Raw genomic sequence first — 19,885 nt, 5'->3', positions numbered from 1 at the left:
CACGTGATGTCAGCAAGGGGAAAATGCCAATGAGGAAAGGAAAATAATAAAAAACAATTTGTCATCTTAACTGACAGTGAAATAAAATACGAGTGTGCCCAGCGTGGAGGGGCTTATGCAATCAGAGGCCCAGCAGCTCTGGGTCTTAATGGACAATTCGCTTAACGAGAGACAAAGGGCCACTCCCTGTCCGATCTCTTTCGCCGTGTGACAGAGACAGCCATAAGGGGGCAAAAGAGTCTCGGCTAGAGTCATAGCCATACACAATAGGACCAATTGAGCGCACATCAAACGACAGCAGCAGCAGTAACCGGCCGGTGAATAAAATAAAGCTCCACCTTGGACAGAGAACTCCATCTGTCCCAGCATTTCTGACTCTGATATGTTTCCATCTCTACAAGTAAGTATTTCCCCGGTTCTCCGCCACTTTAAAACCTTTCCCTTTCCCGCCCTAAAATGGCCGCTTAATGTATCAATAATGTCGGCCATAGAATCTGGGCGGTTGCTTTTGGTTCGCTTGTCAGGTGTGTCGGCACGAGCGGCTTTGTGGGCCCCCTCGGCTCTCTGCCATCCGCACTCCGCATTCCGCACCCCGCTTACCCTTACCCCAAACCCCTGGCCAACCAGCAGCTTCTAACAATTCCATGAGGCGATAGGCAGCTGTGCCTGTTCGTGGGTCTAGGCCTGTGCAGGGGTTTATTCGCTGATGTATCCCATAAAATATGTACACCCTATTTGTGGTATTTGTGGGGTATGCTGGAATTTACGGGAAGTCGTAAATTCAGAAATTCAGGAATTCAAGTAAATTCAGAATTTCATATGTATCACTTTCTCACTACATTAAATTATATCATTATATTATATAAAATAAAACTTTGTTATCTTCCTATCTTTCCACAAAGATCTGAATGATCCAACAATTAAAGAAGAAATACATCGACAGACTCCACAACCACGAAAATAATTTAGCCTTAAGTCTATTAGACAATAGCCTAACAGTAAGAAGACTGAAAAGATACCACATTCTCGATATCCCTGATAGATAAATCCAACAAACTGAAAAGATGTTATATATAATAGCAGGGCTCATTGGAAAACTGCTATTTCTGTTAATGGAATATTAATTATACAATTTACTTATTTTTTAAACAAACAGATTGTAAATATAAAGAGAGAGAAAAAAAAAACAACAAAAAAATCTTCCTATCTTAGATACATTTCATTTGAATAAATAGGCTTTAATTTCAAATATTCATTGGTACTCCTTCTCTCCATCCCTGACCAGCTCGCAAAGAAAAACCGCAAAGGTGTCAAACGTCAAAGCTAAAGTCAATAAAATAGTTTACCCATGGGTGAATACTATGTATGTGTGTGTACACGAGTGTGTGTGTGTATGTTTGGCTATGTATTTACGAGCTTGTTTGTTGTCCACTCTAAACAAGAACAAGGCAAAACAAGCAAAGTGTGTCCATAAGTTACTCAGCGATATATGCATCGTATTTTCGGCTTATTGAGAAATGTTTTGTCAGAGCACTCAACAAATAAACGGAGTTCAGACCCAGCGAGCACCAAAATGAGATCCAAGTTGAAATTGGGTTGCGGCATAGAAATACCAGCAAAAAAGAACAGAAGAGAGCTTCCCATGCGGGTCGTTAGCATAATTTTTGATATGGGAGACCGTTCTGAAGAGGTCGGATTTGCATAGGTCTGTTCAGCCATGCCAATCTGTACATTTTCTTTATTCGAAAATATATTCCATCTTTTTATTAACACTTTAGCCAAAGTATCAAATCATAATAGCCTGTTACGGTTTCTAGGTGTGTTGTTTGGCTACTTGTCTCAAAATCCTCAGAAGCTAAGAAAAATATACAAATCGAAGTATCCATAATATGGGAGATTTATTCGATATGAGATTTGTATGATTTGAATATGCTATATTAAGAGTCAACTGTCGTATTCCAATTGATAAATCCAATATAGAGAATCGAAGGCGATAAAGAGCCACCAGAATGCCACTGTCTCATACTCTTTCAAGCGCATTGTTTCTAGTTAATAAGATATTTGTTGATTGCACACAAAATGTATTAAATTCCAACATGGTACTTACTTTTGAATCTATCCTTTTACTATATTTCGGGCGGGTATTCCAGATCTTCAACGGCACGCAAATGCTATTGTAACCGAAGCGGGACGTAACTCTAATAACTCGTAACTCTGGTCACTCCACTTCTTGTCGGACCATCCAAGTAATTAGTCAGTCAATTGAAATGCCAGCCTCCACAGGGCTTTTTGGATCACTTGCCACAGTGGTCGCTCCACTATGTGCAAAATTGCCTGTGTGCAATTAATTAAACAAATCGCTTTACTTTCACCTACTGCTAGCTGAGGCGGCTGAGTGGCGACCAGCAGAATCAACATTTGCATTGCATTTTTGAATATTTACACAGGCTGATATACATACAAACATGCACATTTACAGAGATACACCAACACATCAGCACACCGAAACTAACATACACACTCTCCGCAGTGCTGTTTGGTTTTCTATTTCTGGTATTCTATTATATTTTGTCAGGTTTTCGGTTAACAGGAAAATTGACTCTGTGGAAAAGGCTGTATGTACCGAAAACAACTTTTCGCGCATATTACACGCCTGCTCTCAAACCCAAACACAGATACACACAATAATCACAGACGCTGACGGAGATGAACAGAGGGAACATATTGTCCCCGGGGCAGAGCAAAGTGGCAGCGCAGGAGAATCGTTCTGCACGACGAACAGTCAAAAACACAAATGAAACTTCTTTGGGGGAAAAGTATTTTTACAGACCAACCGATCTACCGACACCACCGACCGAGCGAAGGCACGCGCAATAGACGACGAAGAGGCACAATTGGTCTGATGGTCTGTTGGCCTGGCTCTGGCTTGGGCTCGGGCTCTCAGACTCAACAGGTCTTGAGCTGCTCTCCGCTTTGAGTGAGTATTTTGTTGATGGTTTTCTCGACGTGAAACCAGTTGATCTTGTTTTTTTTGTTTTTTTTTTCGTTTGTTGGTCGTTCAGATTCGAACTCCAATTCTTCGAGAGCTGCCTTCGTACGAGGCGGAGGTTAGGGCTGCCGCTGTTACATGACTGGCGCAGGCTCCTTCCTCCAGTTCGTGTCCTAAGTCTTTTGTTTTGTTTGCGTTTGGGTTTGCGCTCGCATGGCGAGTATTATCTATGAGTTATTTGCGCTTAGCTCTCCTGTCCTGTCTGTTTACCTTCCTTTTTTCCAGCTTTGCTCTCGTTATGGAAAAACTGAGCTCGTGGGCTTGGCACACGCTCGATATTGAATCGAAGCTGCAGTGCTCGGACCATAGGAATTTTCATTGCGTCGACTGGTTTGGTTGTTCGCTCTCGGCCAGCCTCCCTGTCTCCCGTCCTATGTGTTATGCCCGCCGCTCCACCTTATAGAAGTGCAATTTGCACTGCAAAATGCTGGCTACTGTGTTCCGTTCCCCGAAATACATTTGTATGTATGTACGTATACTCGTAGCCAGGCAGCGTAGGAGTAGCTAATGGTTCAATGAACCAAATGACAAATAACTAAGGAGACCAGGCAGAACATTCGTTCGGTATCCATCACAGAAATTGCCATTGAAATGACCTTGCCAGGGGAGGGCGTGTGCTGTTCGGACCTGAGAGATTTCGTACTCTGGCAAACGTCACAATTTATTTTGGAATTTATGGCCACATTTGGGCCCTAAGTTTAGTTTAGTGTGCCATTGTTCTGGCCGACGCGTCGGTTCTCCACACATCTCTCATGACAATAAGCACAGCCTCGGCCAACACAACGGCGGCTCTTTTGTCCGCATGTGAGTGTGCGTGCGTGTGTGAACGCCGCCAAATGTTAAACCAGTCGGGTTCTGTCCTGCCAATGCCCCAGCGATCCGCAAGCCACTTGACCAGGCGAACCAACCAACTGGTTAGGACTGCTGCAAAGCATGCGCCAAGGAATTTCGCCAACGATTCTCGGAATGTCTACAATGCACCAAGTGTGCAAGGAAAAATATCCACAAAAAATCGTTCTCGCACAAGAATGAATCCAACAACATCGGCAGACTGGTCAGTAATGGTCCAGACTGGACACAAACTTCATGTGCTGGCGTTGCAGCAACGTTGTGTTCCTCCAGCTCCAAAAATTATTCAACTGCACAAGCCAAAGCACGTTCGATCAGAAATCAATCACAATAGGGGCATCCTGCTCATCATTTTTATATATCTACCACATGGCTGGAAACAATAAGAGATAATTATAAGAATCCCAATTATATCATAGCGCAACCAACTGTATATTTTGACAGTGGACCATTCGAACGGTACTTGAGTCGATAATTTGATCTTGAAAAGGACGGGGGTCAACCTTTTATGATGCTATCTGAACGAATTGGACAGGGGCAAGGACGTGACTGCAACTGCGAGTGGGACTGTGACTGTGATGTTTGTTGTGACAGACTGGTGCCTCCCTTGCTGTGTTCTTTATTGACTGGGGTCGCTGCATGGGGCATAAATCAACAGGAGACGTCACGAAGCCTCAACCTCAGGTAGCAACGCTCAACGGCCAAAAGGCGACATCGAACTCCAAACGGAATGCCGCGTTTCTCTCTAAACTCAATTAGTGCACAGTCTTTCGTTCTTTGCGTGTGAGCGAGCGTTCTGCATTCCTTGCATGCCACACTGGCATTTGATTGATAATTTCGCTACGCCCCGAACATGGCACACAAAACAAAACAAAACCAAAAGAAGGAGGACAACAGAATATGGAAAACAGAAAACGAAAAATATTCATTTTGAAATGTTTGATATGGTTGCCGTTCCCAGAGATTTATGACAGTACCCCTGAGATGTGGCTATTTGTCGTCAATTCGGGGAGACAGCAAGCCTCAGTCTGATAGGGAAGAGATTAGGCATGTTCATTTTCATGCCACATTTCAGGTCGTGCTCAAAATTTTTGGGCTGGCCCGAAACGGGAATCTTAACGGGCAATGCATCTTCGTATGGGGACTCTCTACACTCCCATCATTCCAAAGTTATGTGAGAAGTATTGGTTTAAGATTTAAATATATTTGTAAGTATTTGATATTGCAAAAAATGTTTGATATTGAAATTCGTCATTGAACTATGTTTAATCATTTGAGAGCAGTTGGCATACGAGTAGAGCATTTATTGGCCACAACATTGGAAATTTTTGCACTCATAATTATTATACTGCTTTCAGGCAAAACTTGGCACTTTGTTTAGACTTCATTTGTTAAATTGAATTTAAAATTCTGCTTCTAGTAATAAGTATAGAATAATTTAACTCTAGATTGGCTAACTACGAGCTACTTATAACTTGGGCAAGATCGAATACTAATGTAAAACTTGTAGATAACTCCTATTTATTTTTGATTAATTATGATTTAACTTTTTTCCTTGATTCGCATGATACCACTCGTTGCTATGTAAGTATATGCACATCGCATACATCTTGGGTATCACTGAAGGAATGCACCAAGCAGCGTCTCCAGCTCGAATGGTTTGTATGGGTCATAAGTGATATCAGCAATGTGGGGACTGGCCTGCGTCGTCCCTATTAGACTTCAAGTTTCAGCTTGCCGTATTTCTGAAACTTGCTGAGGAACTCGTCTCATTTTTTCACACCGATGTATGAGCTGCTCTTGCCGGTCTTACGCAGCTGTTCCAACAGTTCATCGGACGACAGGTTCGACGTGACGGTAACCGTTCTTTCCTCCAAGTTAATGTTGACTTTCTCGACCTTATCTGTAAGAATGGCGAAAAAGTTTTAGTTGGTAGCCGCGTTTATAGACAGAGAACTGTCTGATAAGGGGGCTTTAACGTGATTTAGTATAATACCCATTACTAGACCATTTCATTCTTCCCCTACTTACCGCCCAATTTACCCAAAACGCGCTCCACGGCACTGGCACACCCGCCGCAGGTCATTTCCACCTTGAATTCGTGCACCTGATAGAATGAGTAGGGAGGGGGTAAAAATTGCAATACACAATGTAAAAGTGTCTGATGGATACACACGGTCATTCTGCTGCTGCTGCTGTGACGACTGTCTTCCGTCGTCCTGTTATAGACTTGCGGTAGATTAAACAGCTTGGCGGATTGACTAGTTGGCTTCTTGACGTGGCAAAAACTTATTCTTTGCTCTTAAAATAATCTGAATCGCTTTTTTCCTGAATATCACAGTGTGACCGCGAAATTATCGATCAAATATACCGTCAAGGCTTCGTAAATATACCATAATATACCATTGCATCTTCATAATATACCGTAAATATACCGTAATCTTAAATCAGATACTTCGATTTTCATGTTATATTTGAAATTAACCGAACCGGTCGCGAGCATCCAGGAAAGATAGATGTTAGGCTAATATTCCAGGAAAATTAGAACTCAACACAACTAAACTAGAGCAAGTATAGCTAAGCAAGCAAAACTATAAACGTCAGAAACAAGACAGAACTAAAATGAAACTAGCTACAGGAGAGGTACGCTAGTATAAGAGATTTAAGAAGAGGAAGGGAGTTAGTCGAGGATATAATGTGATGGAGGGAATTATAATCCGAGCATAAGACCCTAAAGGGTTCGTGCAAGGCATAATTCGATCTGCACAGTGGAAGGAACAAAGCAATATAGTTTCAGGGCTGTCTACATCCCCCTCGATCAAGTTGTGCATAAAAATTACACCAAGCATTTTTCTGCGACTAACTAAGGATAGAAGATTTATTAAAAGAAGTCTACTACGGTAGGGCAAATATTAAAAAGTGTTTCTGTACTGATTCAATACGGTCTTGATGTATGTTGTACTGAGGGCACCATACACATGAGCCGTATTCTAAAATCGGACGAACAAGCGAGATATATAGAGTCTTCGTTATGTAGGGGTCATCAAATTCCTTTGACCACCTCTTTATAAACCCAAGCACACCCATGGCTTTATTTACCGCGGTAAAAATGTGTTCAGAAAACTTTAACTTGGGTTCTAGTTTAACACCTAGATCATCAACCAATGTAATTCTCTCAAGAGAACTACCGCAGAGGGTGTAAGGAGCCAGGAAGGGGCTGGAGCGATAGAAAGTCATTACATTGCACCTCGAGGCATTAAGTGGTAACATATTTGCACAGCACCATGCCTGAAAGCTATTGAGATCAGATTGCAAGCGAGAGTGAAATGAAATGTCCTTGTACTGGACACAGAGTTTAACATCATCCGCATACAAGTACTCGAGAATTTGTTAATGCAGAAGGCAGGTCATTAATAAAGAGTGTGAAAAGTAAGGGGCCTAAATGGCTACCCTGTGGTACTTCAGAAGTAACCTTAACAGGTAGAGATAGGTAGAGGAGTTTTTGAAAAGGACCCTTTGAAACTTAGAACACAGGTAGCTAGAAATCCATCTCAACAGATTGGGCGGAAACCCTAGAAGGTCGAGCTTTTGTGCAAGAAGAGGGTTTTATTATAATCATTTTTATTTTAATTTTTCATTCAAATCTCCTCTGGAAATACGGGAGCTTTGACTTCAGTATGTAAATGTATGTAAATTATTAACAGAGACAAACTTACATATGTTACATGCATACATATACGTAGTCAGTGTGTCCGTTTATTTATCAACAAAATAATACATTCTTAAAATTGGTGTCAAAAAAAATTGCGGTCACACTGCCAGAAGACACGCCATTTTTCACAAAACTTTAAAGTTTTTGTAAACATAACCTATACGCCAGGTAAGTATCGGAGTAAAACTGTAACAAGTTACATATCTCGACGTGGCGATTTCCACCTTGTAAAGGCGGGTGGTAACATAAAACCTCAAAAAACCAAGACAAAAATTGGTGTCCGTTCGGAAAACAACTCTTTTTTGAGTTCAAAATTTTCAGTAACCTTTCTATACCCTGTACTCGAAGAGTAAATAGGGTATATTGTATTTGTGTCAATAACGGTTGTATGTAACGCACAGAAGGAAACGTTTCCGACCCAATAAGGTATATATATTCTTGATCAGCATCAATAGCCGAGTCGCTTGAGCCATGTCTGTCGGTCTGTCTGTCCGTCTGTCCGTCAGTCTTGTTTAGCGCCTGGATCTCAGACTTCTTTCCGTATGCTCACACTGCTACAAGTGTACTTCAAAAATGAGCCCCGCCCGTTCCGCCCCCGCAAAATCCACCCAAACCTACAATTCCGTAGGGAAGGACCATATCTATCAGATCACCGAATTGGGATCCGATTGGATTATTATTTTAGCAAGAATGAATACATTAATTTGCGGTCGCTAAACCCACCCCGTCCCGCTGTTTATATTTGTGTTTGCACATTCTCTCATTCACACTCTGCTTCGCGCAGTGTGCGGCTTCTGCCTCTGCCGTGACCGCAGTGTGTGTCTCTTTGGAAGGGGGGCGAGCTAACGTCCCTTATCGTTTTTTCTGATATTCAAAATAAACTGAAGTACCAAAAATAATAAACGATAATACCGAAATATACTCTCATTTTCAATATATATTGTAAATATACCGTAATTCTCGATTTTGATGTACCTAGTACTCAGATCGAAAAAAAAAGTTGCTAGCTAAATGTGCAATATATTTTGCTAGCAGCAGAGTGTGACCAGACGTGAAAACCGCATTTCGTACGGTTACACTTCTCAGGCATCTGTGTTGTTTTGTTTACCTCTTTGAAAATGTGTGCAAATGGAATAAAAGGTTAATAAAACAATGAATGCAAAATTGATCCATGAAGGAGATTGCTTTTAGTGGGACTGGCAGCTCTTCCATGATCGGAGGAGGAGGACAATCAACGAAAAAGCGCCGACAACTTTGATTAAGCCGATATCTGCAGGAAAGAAACCAGGACGGTCGTTTGTCTATACAGTATACTGCCGGCGTACAGCCGCTATAAAGTCACTTGTGCGCGCAAAATTTCCTATCGGCTCCATACGAATATCATCCCTGATTTTTCTAGCGGCCCCATTTTTTTTCGATCTGAGTACTATTCTTTAAGTTATTTGAAAAAACCTTAAAACATGCTGCCATCATAAAAAATCATTGTCAGTTCCTTGAAGTAAAATCGTGTCGAGTATTGTAATCATAAGTAATTTTTGATTTATAATATATTGTAACTTCATTCGTGGCGCATCTCTCAATAAAACATAATCTTTCACGCTTTGTAATACGCGATTCTTCGATTCTAAACCTAAAGTCAACCGATTATGCAGATAGGAATGTAATGTAGGAATGTAGGAATATAATAGCTACATACCTCCAGCTTATCTATTAGCCTACCAACATGTAAGCGCACTTTGTAGGGCAGTTTCTATTTCACACTTATATTTTCTCGACATCATTACAATTATTTTTGTGAGTAAAAGCCGGGCAAAATAATATTTATAAATATGCAAGGATATGCTTATGTCTATATTTTCACTATGATCTATAAAAGCCAATTTATAAAATATTGTTGAGTGAAATTTTAAGATTTTGTTTTGTAATCGGGAAAAATTAAAGTGCCATCCCTAGATTCGTTTGGGGCATGCACCGAATCTGTAGACCACCTGATGATCATACAACTGTCCAGGATTGAGGACGATCGACGGGAAGTCATCGTGATTCATGGCATCGGGATACTTTTGTGTCTCCAAGCAAAAGGAGCCATGCCGCACATAGTGAGCGCCGCCCTTGCCAATGTTGGGCACCCCGCCGCGGTCCTCGTCAGGCAGATTGTTGGCTGTGTAGAACTGTACTCCCGGCTGGTTGGTGTGCACCTCCATGTAGCGCCCGCTGCAGGGATGGACAACACGGGCCACCAGCTGGACACGATTGGGCGCCACGTCGACACAATAGTTATTATCGAAGCCGCTGATGGGACAATTTGAGAGCTGGGCAATTCGCTTGCCAAGGTTGACAAGGCTGGAAAAGTCGTACGGAGTGTTGCGGATGCGCATCAGCTTCCCAGTGGGGATCTGCTCGAGATCCGTGTCCACAATCTTCTGCGCCTTGATCATCAGCATGTGCTGCAGTAGAGTGTCTTTTCCGGTTCCATGGCCCGCCAGGTTGAAGTACGCGTGGTTGGTGATGTTGACACAGGTAGTGGCCTTGGCCCTTGCCTCGATCCTCATGCCAAAGCAGCCGGTTTCGTTCAGCGAAAAGTTGATGTTGACGGTCACCTCTCCGGGGTACCCTTCGTGGCCGTCCGGCGAGACGTGCTGAAAGGTAACGCCGTCCTTGTGTATGCCAACCACATCCCAGATGACGCTGTCGAAGCCCACAAAGCCACCGTGCAGCTGGTAGCGATCCCTGAAGTTACGGCTCACCTTCACTTCCTTGCCGCACAGCTTGAATCGGCCCCGGGCCACACGATTGGCTACCCTTCCAATGGTTCCTCCGAAGTAGCTCGGCTGGTTGCGGTAGTAGCCCGCCACGTCATCGTAGCCCAGACAGACATCCTCGAGCTTTCCGTCAAAGTCCGGCACCTTGATCCTCTGGATGATGGCACCCAGGGTGAGAACAGACACGCACATGCCCCGGTCTGTGCTCAGCGTAAAACGGCGCACCTGATCCGTCTTCTGGGTGATGGGGTTGACGGCGATGCCGAACATATCCTCGATGACGCGCACCATCCTGCCAGCTGCGTAGACTTACCAAAACTCAAAATGTTTTACCAAAATGGGGAAAAAGCAAAATTTTATATCAGCCTAGGTTGAGAGACTGAGAATTTGGAAATCAATGCAAAGGCTGAAAGATGCCCAAAAAGGTCAAGGCTAGCTTAGTGATGTTTTCGACAAGAGACTACAAGACACTGCGGCAGCTACATCAGTCATTCATGTACAACTTATCGTTGTAAGTTATACAACTTAGAGACCGTTTAAATGGGCGCAGACTGTAAAGACATTTATTCATAGATACACTTTAGCCAGTAGCCAATACTTTCGTCTTATTATCTGCAAAACCCAGATCTAAATAGAAATTATAAACAGCCACAACCACATGCCCCTTTAGGTTTGAAACAAATTTTATTAGTATACGGGGCACATCGAGCTTATTAGGAGAGGAATGAGGACGCCTAGCCCTAGCTGGGTCCTAGCATCTTTTCTGGGCGCACCCACTCGTCAAAGTCCTTTTCAGAGATTCCAGCATTGAGGGCCTCCTGCTTCAGTGTGGTCCCGTTGAGGTGTGCTGTCTTGGCTATCAGGGCCGACTTGTCGTAGCCAATATGCGGATTGAGGGCAGTGACCAGCATCAAAGACTCCTCCACTATCTTGGCCATCTTCTCCTTATTGGGTTTGATTCCCTGCACGCAGTTGACACAGAAGCTCGTGCAGCCATCGGCTAAGTAGTGGAAGGAACAACCTTATTGTGCTACAGCTCTGGCTGAGATGAGGGCAGTGACTTACTGAGCAGCTTGATGGATCGCAGAACATTGGAAGCAATCATCGGCTTGAACACATTTAGCTCAAAGTGGCCGTTGGCACCGCCTGTGGTGACGGCAAAATGGTTGCCCATAACCTGGGCACAGATCATAGTCATGGCCTCGCACTGGGTGGGATTCACCTTGCCCGGCATGATCGAGCTGCCCGGTTCGTTCTCGGGGAGCATCAACTCCCCCAGCCCGCATCGCGGACCCGATCCCAAGAAGCGAATGTCATTGGCGATTTTCATAAGACTGGTGGCCACAGTGTTGAGGGCGCCGTGCACCTCGACCATGGCATCTCGGGAGGCCAGGGCCTCGAACAAATTGGGAGCCACCACGAAGGGCAACGAGGTAAGTTTAGAGATCCGCTTGACGCAGTTCTCTGCGAATCCCTTGCGCGTGTTTAGCCCAGTGCCGACGGCAGTCCCGCCCAAGGCCAACTGATAGACGCGGGGCATTACTGCATCGAGGCGATGCAGGCCGTTGGTCAGTTGTTGGGTGTAGCCACTGAACTCCTGGCCCAGCGTAATGGGCACTGCGTCCTGGGTGTGGGTGCGGCCGATTTTGATGATGTTCTTCCACTCAATAGCCTTCTCGTTCAGGGAGTCGCGCAGCTTGGTCAGGGCGGGCTTCAGCTGGGTGACCAGGGCCGTGGCCACGGAAATGTGTATGGCCGACGGGAAGGTGTCATTGGAGCTCTGCGACTTGTTGACGTGGTCATTCGGATGCACTGGATCCTTGGTGCCCACAGTGCCCCCAAGAATTTCAATGGCTCTGTTGCCGATCACCTCGTTCGTATTCATATTCGTTTGGGTGCCAGAGCCCGTCTGCCAGATCGGCAGGGGAAAGTGTCCCTCGTCGTAGAGTTTACCCGAAATCACCTCATCTGCAGCGCTCGAGATGGCCGCGCTAATCTTCGAGTCCAGTCCGTACTCCTGGTTGACCTCTGCAGCGGCCTTTTTCAGTATCCCCATGGCCTGGACTAGTGGCTTCTGCACACTCGGAGGGAGAACATTTTGGAAGCGTTCGCAGATGATCAGTTCGATGCCCAACACTTACCGGCATGCGCTCCTCCGTTCCACCAATACGGAAATTTAACAAACAGCGCATGGTCTGTGCGCCGTAATAGCGATCCACAGGTACTTCCATGGCCCCCAGAGTGTCGCTCTCCTGGCGTGTCTTTTTACCCTCGTTGTCCATAACCTTTATCTCTCTCTCTTTCTGGTCAAAATAGATTACTACAATATAAAATAGGTTCACATGTACTATATATCACATGAAGCAAAGACTACTAACAGATCTTACAGAGAAACTTTCGCCAAATATAAAATCAAATTTATATGGCAGCCATTCGATAAAGTATCCGATTTAACTAACTCATTGAGTTATCTGAAAACATAGGTAAATGCCTGTGTTTGCTTAGCTGCAAGTTGGAGTTTCCAATTTCTAAACTACTTTTCGGTTTAAGGTAGAGTTAGCAGTTTGCAGACAGACAGATCTGTCTCCATCTGACCCCAAACTGAGAGGAAAACTGCAAGATGAGAAAACACTCGAACAGAGCCCATGAAATATTCCAGCTTTATTTGATTGCTACTCGGTTTCAAGCGTTGTTGCTACAGCAATTCCAGGACTTTTCCACCTTAAACCAGTACATGACCTCATGCACGTACTTCTCGCCGGGCTCGAGGAAGATCGATGGGAACTCGGGGTGGTTCATAGAGTCGGGAAACTTTTCGGTTTCCACGCAAAAGGAGCCATGTTTGACGTAGTGAGTGCAGTCCTTGCCAATCATGGGGACATCGCCGCTCTGCTCGTCGGGCAAATTGTTGGCAGTGTAGAACTGCATTCCCGGCTGGTTGGTCCACACCTCCATGACCCGACAACTGGTAGGGTGAACGAGCTTGGCGACCATGTTCATACTCGACTGCACACTGCCGCCATTGACCACAAAGCAGTTGTCGTAGCCATCGATCAGGCTCTCGCCGAACTGCATGAGGCGATCGCCCAGCAGGACGGGCAGCCGCAGGTCGAAGACCGTATCGTCGACGTTGATCAACTGACCAGTGGGTATCTGGGCATCATCCGTCTCCACAATCTTGCTGGCAGCTATCTCCACAGTATGCTCGGCAAGACCCTTGAAGCCGGCGCCGTGCCCGGCTAGGTTGTAGTATGCATGATTGGAGATATTCACAGCGGTGTGTCTGTCGGTGGTGGCCTCGAATCGCACGCCAACGCGATTCTCATTGTCCAGCCAGTACGATATGAGGCACGTCAGTGTGCCCGGGTAGCCCTCGTGGCCATGCGCCGAGACATGGCGAAAGACAATGCCGTCCTCCGACTTCTGCACCACCTCCCATATGACGCTGTCGAAGCCCACAAGGCCGCCATGCAGCTGGTACTTGTTCTGGAAGTTCTTGGTCACCTGGACTTTTTTCTCACCCACCACGTACTCGCCGTTTGCCACTCGGTTAGCCACCCGTCCCAGGGTCCCACCAATGTATGCCGCTTTGGTGGACACGTAGCTGGCAATGTCATCGAATCCCAAGCAGATGTCATCGACCTTGTCATAGGCATCTGGCATTCGCACACTCTGGATGATGGCACCCAGTTGAATCACCGAAATGGACATCCGATTCGAGTTGCTCAGCGTGTAGCGACGCACCATCTCGGGTGCCTTTGTGAAGGGATTCACGGCGAGGCCGAAGATTTCCTCCTCCAGTGTGATCGGCATTGTGTTGGCGGTTGTTCTTCGCAGCTGGAATATCTCACTGGGTTATTTTCCCTTTCACAAACAGTTGACATTTGCAGCCAGGTCGTCTCAGACACTCCGTTCGACACAGCGTTCCTAATGATTATGTCGTCGTTCTCGCCTCCAAAGTCGTTGAGGTCGCAAACACCACCCGCAAAGTCAAATAGGGCACCAGACACCGACAACAACGTCCGCGAACGACGCCAAGAAAAACTGATTGCGATTGTAGTGCCAGTGCTTTTTATTGCTGCCTTTTTCCGATGATGCCCCAACCGAATGGCTGTGTACTCGTATCTGTAGTTTGCACACATGCACATAAATCTATTTGCTAAGGGGCCTGGCTAGGTTAGTCCGCTCTAAGTTTACAAATGTAAATTTATATATGTATGAAGGAGCTGCTGGCCCACCTTACCAGTACCCTTCCCCATGTTAATAAATTAAACAATTTATGAAGAATGTAGAGAAAATTTGTATTAATTCCTAGATTGGCTGTTATGCATACAAACTACAATGTTACTCAAATATAGTATCACCTTAACGAGAAGGGACGTGTGAGACGCTTCTTACGCGTCACAACTTTTATACCCGGCACTCAGGACTACATCTAGATGTAGTCATCGCCAACCACTAGATATCGTTCACATTACACAACACAAAGTAAAAAGCCTACTAAATAAAATGCATCAAAACTATTGGATCAGTTAATCGTATTTTCCATTTTATGAGATATTTAAAACAGCATTAAAATTGGTACTCTTTCCCTGCACATTCTGTGAAATAATGACCGCTAGGTTTCACAGCATATTTTTCGAAAGTGGCGCCAGCGTCAAATCAATTTAATCTCCCTTTTTTTCAATTTCGATATTCACCTATTAAATGCATGTTCTTCCTCTTTCTCTATCGTATGTATGTTCTATAGCAACAAGCTTCTGTCAGTAGCTTAATGTTAAAAAGTCATCTACATCTACAACACTTCTCACACCAACACGCTCGCCGCCCTTCTCTAGACCACACAAAAAAAAAAAAACCAATATAAGCTGTGGGACGGGGTGGGTTAAAAGTCGGATGAGTCATCGCCAGGGGGTGGGCAGAGGCAGGGGCCGAGTGAAGCAGAAGCAGAGTGTGAATGAGAGAATGTAAAAAGAGCAACAAAAGCTGCGGGACAGGGTGGGTTTAGCCACAGCAAATTAATTTCTTCATTCAAATTTAAAGCACGTGGGGAACAACCTCTACGCCAGGTAAGTATTGGAGCAAAGCTGTAACAAGTTACATATTTCGACGTGGCGATTTCCCCCTTGTAAAGGCGGGTGGCCAAATAATTCCCCTCTACCCAAGGGTAGAGCGGTAACTTAAAACCTCAAAAAAAAAAAAAAAAAAAATTTCTTCATTGTGGCTATAATAATGATCCAATCCCAATTTGGTGATCTGATAGATATGGACATTTCCTACGGAATGGCCTTTTTAGTTTTCTTTTATCTTAAAAACTGTAGTTTTGGGATGTTTTCGCCCTTTTGCGGGGGCGGAAGGGGGCGTGGCTCATTTTTGAAATACACTGGTTTCAGTGTGAGCATACAGCAGTCCGGAGCTAAAATTTGGTGGCTTTAGCTCTTATAGTCTCTGAGAACTAGCCGACAAACAAGACGGACAGACGGACAGACAGACATGGCTCTATCGGACTAACGCTTCCTTCTGTGCGTTACATACAACTCTTTGAGTACCGGGTATAATAACAACATTTTACAAGATTTTTGGTAGCCCCTTGGACCCCACCGATTTCCACATTTGACGTCTGACGTCGAATAGAACATTTGTACATATTGCGGTGCAGCAATAAAAAACAAAACAAACATTTTAAACAATATTTTACCATTATGTTACAACTCGGCACGACCTCTATAAGTGGTGCTTAAGTTTTGAGCAACGGGCACGGGTCAAATACGGAAGTGGTTTTCGCAGCGACCGATTCAAACAAAGATTTCAACGAATGTAGATGCAATTTAATAGTGCAAATTTCTGATAAGTCTGGTCCATGGATGTCTCTATAAAGTGTCTATAATTTTACAAATATATGATTCCTAGTGAAATTACCATATGTTTCGATGCATAATATTTTGCATTAAAATTACCAAAAACATATGTATGTATTTAATAATAATTATCAATAATTTAAAGCAGGATAGTAAGTAATTGCAGTCTTTTTCTTCCCAATTTTCCATGCATGAACCATCAAGAGTTGCATACAAGCAAGCAAAATCGAAGTCTAAATGACTTCGAAGTAAATCTCCAGCGTTTCCTGAGTAGTAGCAACCCAGGCTAATTAACATGTTTGCTGCCGACAACGAAGTAATTATATAGAGCATATCACATATTATCATCGAAAACAACGAGTTGAATGTATAATTCATGAGGAGTCATTCGATTTATCCAAGCCCCGCCCAAATTCTCAGCCTCTCGAGCCATAGCCATCAAATGGGCACCCTTAGCTAACTTCACACTTCCATTGTAACGGCTTTGAATTACTATCCAGTCATTTTTTTTTTTTGAGGTTTTAAGTTACCGGCTCTACCCTTGGGTAGAGGGGAATTATTTGGCCACCCGCCTTTACAAGGGGGAAATCGCCACGTCGAAATATGTAACTTGTTACAGCTTTGCTCCAATACTTACCTGGCGTAGAGGTTGTTCCCCACGTGCTTCTATCCAGTCATTGCCATCAGTGCGTGGCCAGTGATTTCAATTACTTTAGAGGAGAGGAGTTTTGTAAGTTTGCGCCCTCTATGCGAGGGTGCATCCTAGACTTCTTTATCTTTTTATACCCGGTACTCGAAGAGTAAATAGGGTATATTGTATTTGTGCACAAAGTGCACTTTGCGACCCCGTAAAGTATATATGTCTGTCCGTCCGTCTTGTTGAGCGCCTGGATCTCAGAGACCATAAAAGCTAGAGATACCAAACTTCTGTATGCTCACACTGTTACAAGTGCATTTCAAATATAAGCCCCGCTCCCTCCCGCCCAAGCAAACGGGAAAAACCTTCCAAACCTTCAATTTTGAATATAAAAGAAAACTAAACATTCTTTCAATCATTCATTATTATAGCCTCAATGAAGCAATTCATTTGCAGTGGCTAAACCCACCCCGTCCCGCAGCTTATATTTGTTTTTTTCACATTCTCTCATTCACACTCTGCTTCTGCAATGTGCAGCCTCTGCCTCTGCCGCGACTCTGCCTCTGACGTGGATCTGTAGTGTGTGGCTCTAGGGGAGGGGGGCGACCGAAAATAGCGTGTTGGCGTGAGAAGTTAGGTAGATGTAGATGTGAGGTGTAGGAAAAATGTCAAATGTAAAATTCGAAAAAAAAAAAAAAATATACAGGTACACTGACTGAGGTTGCCTTCAGCTTACTTTCCCTTTCAGTTTTTAATTTTAGACTCCGCTGTACCGACTCTCCTATTAGTTACTTTTATTGTGGACTCGTCTTTAAACGCTTTCTGATTTTAATCAGAAATCAGATTTTTTTGCCATTGTGTGTGAATGGTATTCCACAATTTGATTGCTCATCTTTAGCTTGGATGTCTACAACGCGCAAGTCGAGAGCCTATAGCATGTCAGTAACTCGATTTCCAGTGATTTTCGTATCCATTTCGTTTTATATTTTTATCGATGCTTTCAGCGACATTAGCAAATCATCCTTGTCCCTGCACTTCTAATCAAAGAGATCGAATTTTCCTTATAAATCGATAGTTGTATTTGAGCTTCAGCTAATTTTCCCAGTTCCTTGATGGTTGAAGCAATTCTTTTGACTTTATCTTGAGAATGCCTTAGGGTTTTCAACAATATTTGCTGATCTCTGATTTTGAGTAGTAAAGAAATCTACAACACCGTATTCGACAAGACCGGAATGCAAAATTTTCCAAGCAGTCCATGTTTCAAATCATATTCTACAATAAATAATTAAGCCACTCCATGCTTTACCTTAAATTTACATTAGAATTTGATGTCTAGCTTAATTTAAAATGTAGCCACTCCTATTAAGTACTTTTCCCCTGCATTATTTACAGACTGGATTGGGTTAATAGCCGTCAGCCGTCAGAGTAAAAATTTCCATAACTTTAGTGATATACGAATATTTGTATGTACATTTTTGAACAGACTGCGCTTTGAGCGCCTGGTTCCTAGTACTTGTTTATGTTGAATAAACGCACGCCATGGAACTGTGGAAGCTTAGGCAGCGTGACGACAACCAGGGATACAAAGTTGGCAATAAAGTGTTCGGTACTGTTCCGGGTGTAGAGACAGGTGAGCAGGAAACTGAAAGCAGAAATGCCTGATTAAATATAGCAAATTGTATTCCATAAGGGATGGGTGCACGTACAGAACAATTGGAACGACTGTTAAGAACTTTCGGGTGGTCGTCATTTGAATGCCGTCGTCTATCTGCTCCCAGTGAGTCCAGTGGCGGCTCGGGTCGTTCTCGATGCTCAGCCAAGGTGCTCCCTTAATGATGTGCAAGAAGTACAAGTGGGCCTAGGAAAACATTGAGCGCTCAGTGAAGAACCAAAGTCGGAGAGATATTGTCTTACCGCATTGTGAATCAGGTTGGTAGCTGTCCAGGCCCACGAAATACTGACAAAGGGCAGAGATAAGAGTATCAAGTGAATAGACAATAAGCCAAGGAAGTACGCCAGCCAAAAGCCACGTGCACTCAACCAGGAGCTGTTGGGGTTCGGCTCCCCGTGGCCGCCGGCAATGCTCGTCATTGCATTTGACTGTGAATAGTGATTTATTAAATTATTTTAAAACGTAAACAAGTTGCTTTGGTGGCTAATCGATAGTCGATATGTTCCAGCAACCCTGCTGCACCCAACACACATTTTGTGCGCAATGTCCATCACTTGAAAACAAATGATTGTTCCCATATAACAACTTCCCAAGACGATATGACTTTTTTGCGGTATTTTTAACTTAAGTTTAACTTTAACGAGAAGGGACGCGTGAGACGCCTCACAAACTGTTATACCCGGCTCAGTAATACATCTGCACCTTAACGGTTATTTGTCAAATTTAAAATTTTTTTCTTTATCTGTCTTCTACATCTACAACACTTCTCACGCCAACACTCACCGTTAGCTCGACCTCCCTTCCAAATACCCACATTTACGGTATATATAGAATATAATAAGGTATATAATGGTATATTTCTGAGGGTCAGTAAGTTCACTAATAAAAACGCCGTCACGCCCGCACACAAAAAAAAACGAGAAGGGACGTGTGAGACGCTTCTTACGCGTCACAACTTTTATACCCGGCACTCAGGACTACATCTGCACCTTAGCGGTGTTTTGTCAAATTTTAAATTTTTTCTTCATCTGTCATCTACATCTATTCATTAACGCCCGTTAACGTCAGCGTTAGCAGAGCCCGCACACAAAAAAAAACAAATGTAAGCTGCGGGACGGGGTGGGTTAAAAGTCGGTAGTGGCAAAGGTAGAGGGACGACAAAGGCAGGGGTCGAGTGAAGCAGAAGCAGAGTGTGAATGAGAGAATGTGAAGAGAAGAACAGCAAAAGCTGCGGGACAGGGTGGGTTTAGCCACAGCAAATTAATTTCTTCATTGTGGCTATAATAATGATCCAATCCCAATTTGGTGATCTGATAGATATGGCCATTTCCTACGGAATGGCCTTT

At 43.9% G+C, this 19,885-nt stretch overlaps 6 protein-coding genes across 6 annotated transcripts in view; all 6 read right to left on the bottom strand.

Annotated features, from left to right (window-relative positions):
- Positions 1 to 2,887, bottom strand: part of LOC117580234 (ankyrin repeat and BTB/POZ domain-containing protein 2) — a 20,568-nt gene extending 17,681 nt beyond the window's left edge. The window contains exon 1 of the mRNA XM_034266656.1: positions 2,108 to 2,887. The gene's annotated coding sequence lies outside the window, so the exon portion shown is untranslated. The remainder of the gene's footprint in view (positions 1 to 2,107) is intronic.
- Positions 2,888 to 5,139: 2,252 nt separating this feature from the next.
- LOC117579143 (copper transport protein ATOX1) lies at positions 5,140 to 6,243 on the bottom strand. The gene is made up of 3 exons (XM_034264883.1): positions 6,075 to 6,243; positions 5,930 to 6,005; positions 5,140 to 5,801 (listed from the first exon to the last, which is right to left on the bottom strand). The coding sequence occupies exons 1-3, from the start codon at positions 6,078 to 6,080 to the stop codon at positions 5,668 to 5,670; spliced, it is 216 nt and encodes a 71-aa protein (XP_034120774.1). The 5' UTR covers positions 6,081 to 6,243; the 3' UTR covers positions 5,140 to 5,667.
- Positions 6,244 to 9,532: 3,289 nt separating this feature from the next.
- LOC117579254 (aldose 1-epimerase) lies at positions 9,533 to 10,809 on the bottom strand. The gene has a single exon (XM_034265041.1). It carries the CDS (start codon positions 10,661 to 10,663, stop codon positions 9,560 to 9,562), a length of 1,104 nt encoding a protein of 367 aa, XP_034120932.1. The 5' UTR covers positions 10,664 to 10,809; the 3' UTR covers positions 9,533 to 9,559.
- Positions 10,810 to 11,037: 228 nt separating this feature from the next.
- Positions 11,038 to 12,701, bottom strand: LOC117579252 (probable fumarate hydratase, mitochondrial). Its single transcript, XM_034265039.1, has 3 exons — positions 12,514 to 12,701; positions 11,438 to 12,446; positions 11,038 to 11,372 (listed from the first exon to the last, which is right to left on the bottom strand). Exons 1-3 carry the CDS (start codon positions 12,652 to 12,654, stop codon positions 11,113 to 11,115), a joined length of 1,410 nt encoding a protein of 469 aa, XP_034120930.1. The 5' UTR covers positions 12,655 to 12,701; the 3' UTR covers positions 11,038 to 11,112.
- A 308-nt stretch (positions 12,702 to 13,009) lies between these two features.
- LOC117579253 (aldose 1-epimerase) lies at positions 13,010 to 14,421 on the bottom strand. The gene is made up of 2 exons (XM_034265040.1): positions 14,297 to 14,421; positions 13,010 to 14,211 (listed from the first exon to the last, which is right to left on the bottom strand). Exon 2 carries the CDS (start codon positions 14,183 to 14,185, stop codon positions 13,055 to 13,057), a length of 1,131 nt encoding a protein of 376 aa, XP_034120931.1. The 5' UTR covers positions 14,186 to 14,211; positions 14,297 to 14,421; the 3' UTR covers positions 13,010 to 13,054.
- Positions 14,422 to 17,922: 3,501 nt separating this feature from the next.
- LOC117579953 (ORM1-like protein) lies at positions 17,923 to 19,037 on the bottom strand. The gene is made up of 3 exons (XM_034266126.1): positions 18,782 to 19,037; positions 18,574 to 18,725; positions 17,923 to 18,509 (listed from the first exon to the last, which is right to left on the bottom strand). Exons 1-3 carry the CDS (start codon positions 18,956 to 18,958, stop codon positions 18,374 to 18,376), a joined length of 465 nt encoding a protein of 154 aa, XP_034122017.1. The 5' UTR covers positions 18,959 to 19,037; the 3' UTR covers positions 17,923 to 18,373.
- Positions 19,038 to 19,885: the final 848 nt, after the last annotated feature.

This window comes from Drosophila guanche, unplaced genomic scaffold, assembly GCF_900245975.1.
Source record: "Drosophila guanche unplaced genomic scaffold, DGUA_6, whole genome shotgun sequence".
NCBI classification, from domain to species: Eukaryota; Metazoa; Arthropoda; class Insecta; order Diptera; family Drosophilidae; genus Drosophila; species Drosophila guanche.
The sequence above is the reverse complement of the archived record's forward strand: the minus strand, read 5'-3'. Positions and strand labels throughout refer to the sequence as shown.

Coding starts and splice junctions, on each gene's coding strand:
- LOC117579953 (XM_034266126.1), bottom strand. CDS start 18,958: ATGACGAGCATTGCCGGCGGCCACGGGGAGCCGAACCCCAACAGCTCC. Junction 18,726..18,781: donor CCAACCTGATTCACAATGCG/GTAAGACAATAT, acceptor ATGTTTTCCTAG/GCCCACTTGTACTTCTTGCA. Junction 18,510..18,573: donor ACAGTCGTTCCAATTGTTCT/GTACGTGCACCC, acceptor TTCTGCTTTCAG/TTTCCTGCTCACCTGTCTCT.
- LOC117579254 (XM_034265041.1), bottom strand. CDS start 10,663: ATGGTGCGCGTCATCGAGGATATGTTCGGCATCGCCGTCAACCCCATC.
- LOC117579143 (XM_034264883.1), bottom strand. Junction 5,802..5,929: donor CGTTTTGGGTAAATTGGGCG/GTAAGTAGGGGA, acceptor CCATTCTTACAG/ATAAGGTCGAGAAAGTCAAC.
- LOC117579253 (XM_034265040.1), bottom strand. CDS start 14,185: ATGCCGATCACACTGGAGGAGGAAATCTTCGGCCTCGCCGTGAATCCC.
- LOC117579252 (XM_034265039.1), bottom strand. CDS start 12,654: ATGGACAACGAGGGTAAAAAGACACGCCAGGAGAGCGACACTCTGGGG. Junction 12,447..12,513: donor GAACGGAGGAGCGCATGCCG/GTAAGTGTTGGG, acceptor CCGAGTGTGCAG/AAGCCACTAGTCCAGGCCAT. Junction 11,373..11,437: donor GCGATCCATCAAGCTGCTCA/GTAAGTCACTGC, acceptor TCCACTACTTAG/CCGATGGCTGCACGAGCTTC.